Source organism: Pinus tabuliformis, chromosome 7, assembly GCF_031772625.1.
Source record: "Pinus tabuliformis cultivar Carrire ecotype Pingquan chromosome 7, CPIR1, whole genome shotgun sequence".
In the NCBI taxonomy this organism is placed as follows: Eukaryota; Viridiplantae; Streptophyta; class Pinopsida; order Pinales; family Pinaceae; genus Pinus; species Pinus tabuliformis.
The window spans coordinates 483,313,063-483,329,439 of NC_142293.1; the positions used below are offsets into that span (position 1 = coordinate 483,313,063).

The window sequence follows — 16,377 nt, forward strand, 5'->3', positions numbered from 1 at the left end:
ACTTATGTAAAAGCCATGCTTTTGTACAAGATAAAGGCCGAGAAGGATTATCAATTAATTATAAATAAGAAACAGTAGGACTCTCAGAATATATAGCCCGGAAGCATTATGATTTGAGAAGAAAAATCTCTCTTTGTTCATCAGAACTAATGAATCCCTGTTAACTGGTATTTTATGCATGTATGAGTTTTTATCCTATTGTTTTCTACATGTATTAATGGAGATTCAATTGTTGTTTTTCAATTAACTCTTAATATTAGAACTGTTGCGAAGTTTTCCCTTCATATCAGCGAGTGCAGGCTTCTTAATTGCATTGTTAAGTCCCATAGACAAAACTATGTTTTACACAGAGAAATCGTGATATTTCCTTGGGCGGAACATAGTTCCGGACCTGAAACTCTATTAGATTTGGTTCATACCCATATCGAGTTTGAACTGATATCACAATATCACAAGTGGAGCGTGGAGGGGACCTTTGGAACCACCGAGGGCCAAAACCCCGATAGTCTAGACCCGAATCATTATAGAGCATGATAGAAATGGTGTCAAGTCTGCAAAGTGTATCGCATCGCAAGTTCGGAGCCGGGGAAGCCAAGTCGTTGGGACAGCAGGATCGCATCAGATGAAAGAAGGAGGAAGGACCATAAAAGCGCCAATAGTGTATATTGTCTATACTGCAATACTTTAAATATAAAAGCACCGATAGTGTTAATTCTTTGGAATTAACACAAGACTGTTTATAAGCCGTGACAGTGATATAAAGTGTCGATATTCTGTTTTCTTCCTTTGGATCAAAACCCCACCAATCATGTATATTGCATTGTAGATGCATTTCCACTTGTTTAAAAGAAATGATATTGTATTACTATCATTCCTTTGGAATTACAGTCCCGGTAAAGGATAAGAGCTCTGTGTGAGAGATACTGCCAATAACAATTGTTGGAGAAATTAGAGGAGAATCCATGAGGCTGTCAGTTAATAGTAAATGACTGATATGCCAATACAAACAGAGGGAGAAATTTGGCCTGATATTGATGAAATTGTAGCCAGATTTGAGAGGTTGTCCATATCGCCTGCACCCAGGCCACCATTAGTGGTATCAGAGCCCCCTTTTGATACTGAATTGAATCTCAGAAGTAGGAGAAGGAAAGTTAATATGGATTTCAGAGTTGGAAGAGGACGAGGACGTGGTGGAAGAGGATGACCTATTGCAAACACTAAAGTAATGGAAGTTGTGCAACAGATGCAAGCTAGATTGGATGCATTAACAATAAGTAGGAACATAGATGATGGAGATGTTAGTGAACTTGAGATTGAAGCCACATAGGAGGAAGCTATAGCAGGTACTCTTGAGATGAGGTTCTTTCAGTCAGTGTTGAGATCCATGACCAGGCCAAAGACTGAGGTATCAATATATGAAGGAGGACTGAATCGAGAAGAATTAATAGACTGGATTAATGTCATGGAGAAATTCTTTGATTATGAAGAAACAAAAGATGAGAATAAAGTCAAGTTTGTTGTCACCACGTTAAAAGGCCATGCAGCACTTTGGTGGGATGGTGTGCAGGTAGAAAGAAAGAGACTTGGCAAGCAACCAATCAAGAATTGGAGCAGGATGGTAGCAAAGCTAAGAGGTAATTTTCTACCGAGTAATTATTAGCAAAATTTGTTTAGACAAATGCAAAATATTAGGCAAAGATCCTTGACAGTGAAAGAATACATAGAGGAGTTCTACAAGGTAAGCATAAGAGATGGAGAAGCCCAAGATACAGATGAGAAGGTGGCTAGATATATGAATGTTCTCAGGATGGACATTCAAGATAAGATAAGTCTACTGTCTCCTAAAACAATAGAGGAAGCTTATAAGATAGCATTGAAAGTTGAAGAAAAACTCATGAGAAAGCAGTCTGACAGAGGGAGATGTACTTTCCAAGGAAGGGGAAGTCAAGCCGGTAGATGAAGATCTACGGCACCTAAATATGGAGCTAGCAGCAGCTCAACCCAGCATGCACCCACAGGAGGTGATGCAAGAGGCAGAGGAAGTTTTTATAGAGGAAGAGGTAGAGAAATAAGATGTTACATATGTAACAAACGAGGACATAGAGCTTTTGAGTGCCCAGAGAATGCGGAAACAAATCAGAGGAATGCCATTGTTGCTCAAGCTGAAGGAGAAGCACCAGCAGCAACAGTGACAGAAGAAGAAAATGTACCAGAGAGAGGAGAATCTTTGGTAGTTAATAAAGTTCTGCTCAAGCCAATAAAGGAGATAGCTGAACCATCACAAAGGAAGACTTTATTTAGGACAGTGTGTAAATTCCAAGGGAAATGTTTCCAGATGATCATTGATAGTGGCGACACTGATAATTTGGTCTCTACAGAAGTGGTAGAGAAATTGAAGATAAAATTGTTTGTGATGTGATGCCAATGGATGTGTGTCACATATTTCTTGGAAGACCTTGGCAATATGACAAAGGAGCCATGCATGATGGGAAAAGAAACACCTACAAGTCTGGAAAGGATGGCGTCAATCATATGTTACTGCCTCTGCAAGAAGAAGATGTACCAGGAAAGAAGACTGATCCAGAAACTCTATTACTTGGAGGAAAGGAATACTTGAAGCAGATTGAATAAAATGAGGTAAATTTTGTTGTAATTTGCAAGCCCAAGGTAATAATGACCTCTACTAGAGTCTCTGATTTACCCATTGAAATTCAAGAAATGTTGGAGAAATATTGTGATATTATTGTTGATGATTTTCCTAATGAATTATCACCCATTAGAAGAATCATCCATCATATAGATTTGATTCCTGGAGCAAGTCTACCTAACAAAGCAGCTTACAGAATGACTCCTACAGAAAATGAAGAGGTTAGGAAGCAGGTGCAAGAGTTGCTTGACCAAGGGCTAATCAGAGAAAGCTTGAGTCCTTATGCAATGCCAACAGTGCTGAGCCCAAAGAAAGATGGAGGCTAGAGAATGTGTACAGATTCAAGAGCATCAATAAAATCATAATCAGGTACAGATTTCCATTACCTAGAATTGAATATTTAATGGATTGCTTGAGTGGAGAAAATTATTTTTCAAAACTAGATCTTAAAAGTGGGTATCATCATATAAGAATAAGAGAAGGGGATGAGTGGAAAACCGCTTTTAAGACAGATGAGGGACTGTATGAGTGGAAAGTAATGCCTTTTGGGTTGTCAAATGCACCAAGTACATTTATGAGACTCATGAATGAAGTTCTTAAAGAGTTCATTGGAATGTTTGTAATAGTATATCTAGATGATATATTAGTCTACAGCAGGTCTAAGGAGGAGCATGTGAGGCATTTAAATTATGTCTTACAAAGGCCGCAACAAGAAAAATTACTATTGAATTTGAAGAAGTGTTCATTCTTGAAAGAAAATCTAGTGTACTTGGGATTTGTTATTTCTGTTGAAGGGCTGAAGATGGATACGGAGAAGATCAAGGCAATCATGGAATGGCCTTCACCCAAGAGTGTTTTTTAGGTAAGGAGTTTTCATGGTCTTGATATCTTTTATAGAAAATTCAATAAGAATTTTAGTAAGATTAATGCACCTATTATTGAGACCATAAAGAAGGACAACCATCCATTTAAATGGACTGCTGAAGCAGAAAAAAAATTCAGTTGTTAAAGAAGAAAATCACTGAAAAGCCTATTTTGGTTCTACCTAATTTTAACAAACCTTTTCAAGTAAAGTGTGATGCCAGCGGAGAAGCAATTGGAGGTGTTTTAAGCCAAGAATACTGATCAATAGCTTACTTTAGTGAAAAGCTAAATGATTCCAAAAAGAAGTATTCTTCTTATGGTAAGGAGTTCTACGCAATTGTAGAGTCGTTGAAGAAATGGAGGCATTATTTAATGTCTAAGGAATTCATCCTTTATTTGGATAACCATGCATTGCAGTTTGTAATGCAGCAGCCAAAGCTCAGCCATAAACATGAAAAATGGGTAGAGTATCTTCAAGGATTCCATTTTGTTTTGAAGCATATAAATGGGTAGTCAAACAAAATTGCAAATGCCTTAAGTAGGAGGAATGTATTATTTCAAGAGAGTCAAATCCAATTGTTGGGTTTTGATTTTCTTAAAGAATTGTATGAGACTAATTCAGATTTTAAAGAGGCATTTTAGGCTTGTAAAAATCCTATTTTGATGGATAGAAGTAGATGGTTGGATTACTTCTTACAAGATGGACTGTTGTTTAATAAAAATCAGTTGTGCATACCAAACTGTTTAATGAGGGAGAGTTTAATCAAATAAAAACATAGTGGAGGACTTGCAGGACATTCTGGCATAAAGAAGAATTTTGAACAGCTAAACCGATTTTATTTCTAGCCGAAAATGAAATCTAGAGTGGAGAAGTATGTGAGAACTTGCAAAATCTGTCAACATTCAAAGGGAAGAAGCCAAAATATAAGTTTGTATATTTCATTACCAATTCCAGATAGGCCTTGGGATATTGTAAGTATGGATTTTGTTTTGGGCTTACTAAAGACTCTAAGAGGTAATGATTCAATTTTTGTTGTAGTGAACAAATTTTCAAAAATGGCACACTTTATTCCATGTTATAAAAATAGTGATGCTTCTCACGTTGCTAATTTGTTTTTTAAGGATATTGTAAGATTGCATGGGTTTCCCAAAAGTATTGTCTCAGACAGGGATTCCAAATTTGTTGGAAATTTCTGGAGAAAACTGTGGAAGAAGCTCAGAACTAAATTAGTTTCAGTTCTACCTATCATCCACAAACTGATGGACAGACTGAAGTGGTGAACAAGAGTTTAGGAAATATTTTAAGGAGCCTTACTATAGAACATCCAAAGCAATGGGATCAAGTGTTAGCACAAGATGAGTATGCATATAATGACTCACCTAATAAGACCACAGGACAGAGTCCATTCCATATTGTTTATGGAATGCATCCAAGAGGAGTAGCCAAGTTAGGAGATTTTGGAAAAGAAGAGATGAGAAGTGCAGAGGGTGAAGACTTTGCTTCAGAAATGTAGGCAATACATGAACAAGTGAAGCAACAGCTGTAGGATAGAAACATCAAATACAAAACCAGAGCAGACATGAGAAGAAGAGAGGTGAACTTTGAAGTTGGGGATTTGGTTTTAGCACATCTCAGAAATGAGAGGTTTTGAAAGAGGGAGTATAATAAATTGAAGTTTAAGAAAATTGGACCATGCAAAGTATTGAGGAAATTCTCTACAAATTCCTATGAGATTGAGTTACCCTCAGATGTTGGGATGTCACCAATTTTTAATGTTGCAGACCTGTACAAGTATGAAAGTGGAACTACAAATGATACAACACAAGATCAAGAGATCCAAGAGATTGACTAGGTAAAACAGTTACCCACACCAAAGGAGTTGCAGCAAGAAAGAATTTTGGACAAGAAGGTGTTTAAGAAGACAATGGAATGAGAATACTTCCAGTATTTGGTAAAATGGAAGGGACAGCTGACTGTTTAAGCTACTTTGGTTACGGAAGACATGCTACAGAAACTAGGTAGTTCTGTAGATGAACTCATGGATAGGAGCCCATGAAGAATTTTGTCCCCAGGAGTCTGATGCAGGAGCATGTGACTTAGAGGGAAAAATTTTTCAAACATATTCCAAAAATCCAAAAAATCTATAGGCAAGGGAGTGGGGTCCTTTAGCCAGCAAGGTTCATGCTTTTCTAGCTTAGGATAATGATAAAATTAAGAATAAAGATCAAGTTGTAATAAGTCGTTTTACAATAAGTTGTAGTAGCTTTATTGCTTTAAATCACTTATGTGAAAGCCATGCTTTTGTACAAGATAAAGGCCAAGAAGGCTTATCTATTAATTATAAATAAGAAACAACGGGACTCTCAGAGTATAGAGCCTGGAAGCATTATCATTTGAGAAGAAAAATCTCTCTCTGTTCATCAGAACTAATGACTCCCTGTTAACTGGTATTTTATGCATGTATCAGTTCTGATCATGTTGTTTTCCGCATTTAATAATGGAGACTCAAACATTGTTTTTTGATTAACTCTTAATATTAGACTTGTTGGGTAGTTTTCCCTTCATATCGGCGAGCGCAGGCTTCTTAATTGCATTGTTAAGTCCCGTAGACAAAACTCTGTTTTACATAGAGAAATCATGATATTTCCTTGGGCGGAACATAGTACAGACCTGATACTTACAATATAACATGTTTCTTAACCATGGATATCCACTCCCACTTTACCATGGATATTATTAACTTATAAACAAGTTTTGTTACAATAACATGACTTATCAATACCACATGCACAAAAAATATAACTCGTTAACAATAAAAAAATAAAATGTAAAATGTTTTAGACATTACATATAGCATTGATTACATAGAATGAAAATTCTCCATCGTATGGAGAGAGAGAGGGGGTGGGCGAGGGGAAGAGAAGGAGATAAAGAGGGAGATAGTGACAGAGCTAGAGGGTGAGAGAGAGGGGGAGTGGGGGTGGGGAAGAGAAGGAGATAAAGAGGGATATAGTGACAGAGATGGAGAGAGAGAGAGAGAGAGGGAGAAGCATAAGAGAGAGGGAGAGAGGAATGAAGAGAGAGGGGAGGGGAGTGAGAGGAGAGAGGGACGAAGAGACAGGGAGAGTTGGAGGTGGGAAGAGAGCGTGTGGAGAACAAAGACATAGATAGATAGAGGTAGAGAGAGACAGAATGAAAAGGGAGAGAAGGAGAGAGAGGGAGAGAGGAGACAAGGGAAGACAAAGAGAAGGAGAGGGAGATAAAGGGAAGAGAGAGAGGGAGACATAGAGATGGAGGGTGCATATAAGGGGAGAGAGAGAAGGAGAGAGGGAGGAAGATAGTGACAAAATTAGAGGGTAGAGAGAGACAGATGGGAGGGGAAGATAGACGGAGGTGGGCGAGAAAGGTAGAGAGAGGAATGAAGAGAGAGAGGATTTGAGAGAGATGAGAAAGGGTGAGATAGATCCAACCTAAATATGATGTGTGTATAAAAACCAACCTAGATCCATCTTAAACCCAGATCTATCTAGACTAATTTAAAATTTAAACAACTTTGAATAAGCCAAATTTTAAAAAATATAATATAAACATTTAAAAAAATTATTTATTATATTATAAAATAATAGTGACATAATCCAAATATACATCATTCAAAAGAAGAAACAATAAAACACCATTTCACTCAAAAGTATTTTAAAATTTTTATTTAATAAATCCAAATATACATCATTGAAAAGAAGAAACAATAAAACACTAGTTCACTCGATAGTATTTTAAAAATTTTATTTAATAAATAAAATATAATTTAAAAACACAAGAACAACATCTTGACACGTTGATGTTCAAATAATAAGAATATATGAGAAAAAATGTATTTAAATAATATATATATATATATATATATGTAATAGTTTCCCATTATAATTAAGACAAAATTTGTGAATAAGAAATTATCTATGAAATAAAAAGTAATGATGTAGTTGACGTTAAATATTATTTATGTTATTGTCAAAGTAAAGTTAGCAAGTTATTTGTTCACACGTTCAGTTTGGATGAAGATAACGACAAATAATTAGAATCTGATCACTATACCTGCCCACTTTTTAATGAATTTTGCTTCTTCCCATTTACCTGGTAGGAGAAGGATAAATGACATTATTATCTCATTGATCATGGGTAGAAAAATAATAAATGGCGTTTAAGGATTTTGTTCTCATGCGAGAAGACATTAAATATTAGGAAGATAATAATTAGGGTTGGAAAACAAAATCTATGGGTGTAGTTTAATTATAGATAAAATAGTTTTTTCTTTTTCAGAGTATTTTTATTAGTTAATTTTGTTCAAAATCTCATATAAGTTTTTAAAAATTATAAATATAAGTTGTTTAATTTTTAAAGATCGTCTTAGGGTTTTTTAGGGCATTGAATCTATTTATGTATTCAAAAGTGTATTTTAAACAATAAGAAATCACAATCTCACTTTATATTGTCAAATTCCACTCAAGAAACTATTTCATTTATTAGTTAAATTACATATTAAATAACGTACTATTTAGATGTTAAATATTGAAAAATAATATTTATAATTAAAATTAATCTCAAATTGTATTATTTAGTATTAAATGTAAAATAATGTGTTATTTATATATTAAATATAAACAAATAATAATTAAAGTTATAATTGTTACAAAATTATGTCACTTAAATATTAAATATCAGGGAAATAATTATTATGATTAAAAATATTTTATTAGGTATAAAATTGTTAAAATTAATATAAATTTTAGTCATTAAATATTAAATATAAAAAATCATAAAAAAAAAATCCACAAAAAATTATAACCTTTTATTGAGGTTTATAAAAAGTTATATGAGTACATACCTAAAGTATTCCACCATTTGGCAACACATAGAACATAAATCAAAATTGGGCTTTAAAGAAAGTAAATCTCCAACCCAAAACAGTCACAAAGAGATAAGTATGTCAAGTAGTTATGGAAGAAAACAAAACGCCTAGTCTAAACATATGACCCGAGTAGTACCTGCTACTCTGCAAATAGTATATATATAGACTACAGCCTAATAGGATATGTCCAAAAACCCAAAAAACAACATATATGGAAAAACAAGAAATATGTGTATCATCCAAATTCCAAAAAAAATGATGTTGATAAGAGTGTTATGTCCCTTCTATTGATTCACTTATTTGCCAAGAGCCTTGATCTTGTCTAACACCCACTTTAGATAAGGTGTTTGCATCTGCATTGTGTTCCTTGTATATGTGACCACAAGAAACAAAATCAAAAGATGATTTTAGTTGTAATATTTCTTCTAAAATAGGTAGAAAAAATATGGTTGTGGTGTCTATCGACAACGTTGAACCAATTTATCACATTTAGAGTGTCTCCAAATATTTGTAAAGATTTGCATCCCATCTCCAGAGCCCAACACATAAGTAATTTCAGGGTTAGAATCTCTGCGAAGTTATTTGTCCCCCTTCCCAAACCTATTTTTAACTTTAGGTGATGTGACTTGTTGAGGTGAAGAGATGTCCCTCCACCACACCTTCCTTGTTTATTGCATACTCCATCGAAATAGGCCCAATGGATTTCATAGTTTATATCATCCACCATTGACACCCTAGGGTCTGAGCTTTATTCCTTCGCTAGCATTAGAGAGTAAATCGTTGTAATTTCCGATGCAATGAGGATTGGTGGCGAGACCTGATCCCTGAAAATTTCCTTGTTCCTCGCTAACCGAAATCCCCAACATAAAAAAGGAGGGATGTTTCTATACAAATTGTCTCGATCCAGGCCCCACCATGATTTCGATGTTTTTGAAAAATGCATCAATAAATTCTCAATTTGATTTTTCCCTGATTTAATTGAGAAAAAATGAATTTCCTCATCAACAGACAACTTGGATGATGTTAACTTGTGTGACATGGCTTGTGTAACCCAATTTACTTAGTAAATTTTATTTGGAGGAGTTAGAGTTCAGTTTTGCATGTGCGATTTCTAATTTGTAGCAATCAAGATCAGTTATCTAAGGTTTCTTTTAAGTTAAACTAGTTCCAACCTTTGGAGGAACTAGCGGAAGGTTAGTTAAGAAGTGGAACTTCATTCAAACTTAGTGATCATCTAGTTAACTGATCAATCAACCCAAAATATCTAGTGAATGCAGAGAATTTGAGTTACCCAATTTGAGGTGGAGATTCCAAGGTAGTGTAACATTAGTTTTAAACTAGCTTTGAGTGTACATGTGTTGCATGTTGTCAAATGACCAACATAAAGGAGTTGCACAATTTAATTGATGAAATTCCCTAAATAATAGGGGCTAATTCCTCAAGGAATAAAGCAAGGAAATAGGAGTTGAAGCCGAGGCAAGATTTGAATAAGTCTGGGTTAGAGGCCTTCAGTGAGCAGAGAGATAGGTTATGCACTTGCAAGGTGAGCTCAATTGAGAAAAGCATGTGTAATACATCTCTATTCATTTGATTAATGCAAGAAGGAATTGGGGTTTTTAGCATATTTCTTTCCCCAAATAAAAATATTTGTTTCATGTGTGTTATTTCTTCTTGCATGTTTGAGATTGTTGTTCTAAATTGTGAAATAATGTCCACAGAGTAGTAGTGTAGGTTTGTGTCTTGTGATTTTGATTAAAAATTCATGAACAATTGAAAATCTACAGCCTAATTTCTACATGGTATCAGAGCTTGATTCACATTATAGCAGGAAATTCAAAGTTGTTTCTCAGAGGTTTGAATTTGAAGATCAGTGTCAAAGCTGAGAAGATGGCCTTCAATGGACTAAGGCTAGAGTATGCCTTGGAAGGAACCTCTAATTTTGTTGCATGGAAGGACCACATTGAGGTAGTATTGGATGACAATGGATTGCTAGAATACATTAAGATAGATGTTTGAAAACCTCAAGCATCTAATGCCCAGAACCTTGTTTAATGGAAGAATGATGTAGCGAAGGCGAGGAGAATAACCTTGGATGAAGTACAGGATTATATTATCTTGAATATCCATGGAAAATAAAATTTGTTCGCGATGTGGAAAGTAGTGATAATTGTTTGACAATAATAGTGACCATCGGAAGTTGGAACTCAAGGATAAACTTTGAGGTATTAAGATGCAGAGGAATAACACAATTCTGTAGTATCTGAGAAAGCTTACACCATGTCATGATGAACTTAGCGGGGTCAGTGTTAATGTCCTTGAAGAAGAATTGGTAACCTTAGCCCTTTTAGGCCTTCCCAAGAGCTAGCATAGCTATTTTGGTGAATGGGAGGGAGAAAATATGGAGTTGGGAGCACTTATGTTATGATTTGCTACAAGAGGAAATAAGCCAAAATACTAGATATGGGACTTCATCCAAGGGTGAGGATGAAGAAAAAATTTCATTGGTTGGAAAGGAAAAAAACAAAAAAGGTAAGAAATCCCAATCCAAACCAGAGTATAGTCAAGGGGGGAAGAAGAAAGATTTGTCAAAAATTAAATGCTTCCATTTTCATGAATTTGGGCACTATGCCACAAAGTGTCTACACAAGAAGGAAAGAAAGGAGACCTACGGAGGAGGAGCAGGTGAAGCTTTGGCTTCACAGTTCAAGCTTGAATTTACCCTCGTTTCATGTATGGCCAGCACGGTGATGGGGAGTGTGTGGTACTTGGACTTAGGTGCATCATTCCACATGACGGGAAATACAGATTTTTTCAGTCACTTGGAGGAGAAATATTTGCAGATACACATCAATATGGGGGATGACAGACCAATATTAGTGAAATTTCTTTTCAAAGGGAGTCAGGCTCCCCCCTCATGCTCAAGGATGTCATGTTCATTCTAGGTCTAAAGAAAAATCTCTTCTCTGTTGTATTTTTGGAACACTGTAGTTACGATGTGATCTTAAACAAAGGAAAGGAATTCATGAGACACGTAGCCACGAGACAGGTGGATTAGATTGGGGTTCATGCAAAGAACCCATACAAGCTATATGTGGAGGATTCTGCTACATTGATCACAAAGGTGGAGAAGGTGTAGAACCGCAATGTCGGTGAACTTTGGCATAGAATACTTGGTCATTTCCATCATGGAACTTTGAAGATCATACAATAGATAACCACACACCTTCCCAAAGGAGTACTTGAGCATTAGGATGTATGTAAAGGATGTACTTTGGGGAAGTACACAAAATCCACATTCCATGATCAGGAGAACAAAGCACATGCAGTCCTTGAAAGGATCCACTCTAATGTTTGTGGACCTTTCTCAATAGCCTCCACTAGAAAGCACAAATATTTTGTCATTTTTATTGATGGATTCTCACAGAAATGTTGGATCTTATTCATGTGGAAAGAAGGATGAGCCATTCTCCAAGTTCATAGAATTCAAGGCACCGGTTGATAAAGAAACGAGAAAGAAGGTGAAGGATCTCAAGAGCGATAATGGAGATGAGTACGTGTCGAATGAATTTAAAAAAAATTGTGCAAAGGAAGGCATTAGGGAAGAGTTAAAAACACCCCTCAACCCACAACAGAATGGGGTGGCTAAGAGAAAGAAACGTAACATTGTGGAAGAGGGAGATGTTGTAGGATCAACGCATACCTATGAATTTGTGGGTTGAGGCATGCAACACAATAGTTTATTTGCAGAACTGGATTCCTCATCAGATTCTGGGCATGATTACACTGGAGGAGGATTTCTAGGGGAGAAGGTTGGCTGTGTCACACTTTAGGATTTTTGGAGCCTCTGTTTACTTCCATGTCTCCAAAGAATCAAGGAAGTAGCTAGAGCTGATAGTAGAATTGGGGGTCTTTGTGGGTTACATAGAAACTCCTCACAACTACCATGTCTACCTGCCATCCCTCAAAATGGCAGTTGTGCGAAGGGATGTAAAATTTGATGAAGACAAAGCGATGCAGTGCTCTCTTGAGAGGGAGCTTTAGATCCCACTAGAAGAGGAGGTTTTATTTCCAAAGGAGGAACCTCAAGAAATTGTGGAGAAACCACAAGTTGAGGAATAGAGAGTGGAGACGTCCACTCAAGAATAATCATCTAGAGAAGGTAGAAAAATAACCACGGAAGCTGAGAAACTTGTGCAGGATCCGAGGGAGAATGTGGGTGCTCCTTAAAATTAGTGCAGGCAGAGAAGGACACTAGATCAGTATACTGTCTACATGGCTCTAATGACTGAGCTTGTAGAGACTAAGCCATCCTCTTTCAAGGAAGTAGTAGAGAAACCTATATGGGTTGATGCAATGGTGGAGGAATATGAATCCATTGTAAATAACAATGTATTGGAAGTGGTCCCAAGACCAACAGATAAATTATTTGTGGGTTCGAGATGGATCTTCAAGGTAAAGCATATAACACACAGAAGCATAGAAAAGTACAAGACCATATTTGTGGCCAAGGGGTACTCTCAAGTTTAGGGGGTTAACTGTGAGGAGACATTTTTTCCTATAGCAAGGTACTCATCCATCATATCAATTCTTGCTCTGGCTGCATAGATGGGGAAGAAGATCCACCAAATGGATGTAAAAACAACATTCCTTAGTGGAATTATTGAGGAGTGGTGAACATTGAGCAACCAAAAGGCTTCGATACTTTTGATCGGGAGTCTCATGTGTGCAGACTCAAGTGATTGTTGTACAGTATCATGCAAGCACCCCGTGCTTGCTACACCAGGATCGATAGTTATCTCACCAGTTTGGGGCTTCACCAAAAGTGAAGCGGTTACAAACCTCTATCATATCTTAGTAGAAGGTAATTTTTTTATTATTGTCTTATATGTTGATGACTTGATTTTAACTGGTGATGAACAACTTATCAGATCTTGCAAGGAGGACCTTACTAGAGAGTTTTAAGTGAAGGACATGGGTCTCATGCACTAATTCCTCGGATTGGAAGTATGGAAAGGTGATGGGGAATTGTTTGTCTCTCAGGGCAAGTATGCCAACTAGATACTTCAGAGGTTCCACATGGATAGTTGAAAACCCATGGAGACACCTCTAGCGACCAACTGGAGGAAAGAGGATGCAACTTTAGGTGAGGAAGTCAATGATACTATTTACTGGAAGTTGGTGGGTTCACTAATGTATCTTGTGAACACATGACTAGATATGTGCTATGTAGTCAACCAGCTAAGAAAAACTATGGTTATGCCAAACAAATTATTTTGAAGGGCAGCTAAGCATGTTCTACAGTACCTCAGAGGAACTACCCAGTTTGTACTATGGTATAGATGAATAGAGGCAGTGAAGCTATGTGGCTTCATAGATGCAGATTGGGCGTGAAGTCCATTAGACCGAAAGAGTACATCAGTGGAATTTTCAGTGTTGGGTCCAAAGGTTTGTGGCACTCAACTTGACAAAACTAGAATACATGGTTGTCAGTGAAGCAACATGTAAGGCAATCTCGATGAGAAATATACTTGTTGGATTGTTTGGTCAGATGATGGATACAACTGTGATAATCAACCATATTCAACTATAGTCAACCATAGCCAAGGATTGAAATCTTTTTGTATTAATATTAATGAGGTTTAAAAGGATTTATTAATATGATTTTAAAATAAGGTTTATTAAGGTTTATATCTAAAAGGACTTAAGGATTATTTAATATTTAAGTTTAAAAAGGATTAATATAAATATTAATATTGATATTGATATTAAAAATGTTTATTAATAGGGTTATTGATAATATCAATAGTAATATAACTTTCATACTAATATATTAACATAACTTTTATAACATTTTTCAATGAGGCAACCATATTCAACCATGGTCAAGCCAACTCAATTATGGTCAATCATGGTCATTATGGAAATTCATAGTTAACATGGTAAACCATATTCATCTATAGTTAAACATTAACAACCATGGTCCAGAATGTCCACCCATGGTCAACCACAATTGACAATAAATAACCATGTTAAAAAGTTAAGATCAAAATGTGACATTTAAACATCAAAGTTATAATGTATAAAAAAATCAATGATGCAATCTTAGAAAGAATAAAAATTTGCATCACAATTTGATCAACAAAAGTTGACATCACAAGTGATGAGAAAAAAATTTGCATCAGAATATGACAAACAAGAATCAACATTGTAATGTGACAAACAAAATATCGACATTGTAGTATGACAAACAAAAATCAAACCATGGTTCATCATAGTAGACCAAAATTGATCATGGTTGACTAAGGCTAACCATGGTCAACCATAGTCATCCATGTCAATTTTAGTCAACCATAGGAAATCATAGTCAACCATGAGAAAGCATGGTAATCTTTGATCAACCATAGTTAGCATATAGTGAACCATGGACAACCATTATCAACCCTAGTTGACCATGAGCAATTATGGTCATATTCTATGAACCATAGTCACCATAGTTAACCTTGTCAACCATAGTGAACCATTGTCAACCATAGTCATTGTGGTCAATCATAGTCAACTAAGGTCAACATGGTTTACTACATCATTAACTATGGTTGAGCATAGTCAACTATGGTAGCCCGTAGATAACAATGGTTAACATTGCCAACCATCATCAACCATTATTGACTCTAGTTTGTATGATTGACCATAGTCAAACATGGTCAACCATAGTCTACTTTAGTTATCCATGGTCAACAATAGTCAACGATGGTCAACCATCACCAGCCATGGTAATCTTAGGTCAATTATAATTGAGCTTGGAAAATCATGGTCAACCATGGTTAAAATGGTCAAACATGCTCAATGAAGGTCACATGGTTGAACATTTTCAACCATGACCATTCATTGTCTACATGGACAACTATAATCTATGATAGAAAACTATGGTCAAATTGGTCAAACCATGGTTAACACATTTGAACATAGTAAACCATGGGCAATCATGGTCAATGATGTTTTCTCTAAACAAGAAGAGGGCGATCAGCTAGACGATGCAGACACCAAGAAAATAAAGTTCTGCTTGATGGGCATTTTGAAGCTATTGGTGCATGGAGGAAATGAGCAATCATGTGGGCCTTTCCTACTCCTGATAGAAAACAATGTCTACCTAGAAGTCTTTCAACATTTGCACGAATCTGTCTTGGAGGGCTACTACACATTTAACAAAGCTCATGGTATGGATCCCTGGGAATACCTTGGCAAGAATCCCAAATTCAATGAGATTTTCAATGAGGCCATGGCCATTAACACTAGATCCATCATGACTTCCGTGGCGAAGATGTATGAAGATGGGTTTAAGAGTATGGCGATGCTGGTAGATGTTGGAGGAGGTATGGGCTCTACCTTGTCCATCATTGTTAAGGAACATTCACACATTTGTGGGATTAATCTCGATCTGCTTCATGTCATTGCCACTATGCTTCCCATAACTGGTAATCAGATTTGTAATGTTGGTCACCATTAATATAATAAATTTGTTGATATATATAGCATGATAGCAAGTTGATGATGATTTATGACTAGGAACGAGGGAGTGTTGCAGGAGTGGAGCATATGGAGGGAAATATGTTTGAGCACATACCTTCTGCCGACGTAGTCATGATGAAGGTCACAATTTCATCTATGGTCTTCTGTTTGCATAAGAAATTTACTTGTGCCATTATTATTATTTCTACATGTTGAGGAGGACCAATACATTTCTATTGTTATTTACTACAGTGAATTTGTTGAGGGCTAATAATATTCTATTGTCATTTACTACAGTGGATCCTCCATGACTAGGTGGACGAGGAGTGTGTGAAATTGTTGAGAAGAAGCTATGACGCAACACTAGCGAAGGGAAAGGTGTTAATTATGGAAGCAGTTGTTGAGGGAGACAAAGAAGGTGAAAGCATGTCGAGGTGATTGGGATTGTTATAT

General features: G+C 36.2%; 1 protein-coding gene across 1 annotated transcript; it reads left to right on the top strand.

Annotated features, from left to right (window-relative positions):
- Positions 1-15,400: 15,400 nt before the first annotated feature.
- On the top strand, positions 15,401-15,922 carry LOC149248115 (caffeic acid 3-O-methyltransferase 2-like). The gene has a single exon (XM_089447744.1). The coding sequence runs from the start codon at positions 15,401-15,403 to the stop codon at positions 15,920-15,922; it is 522 nt and encodes a 173-aa protein (XP_089303870.1).
- The last annotated feature ends 455 nt before the right edge of the window (positions 15,923-16,377 follow it).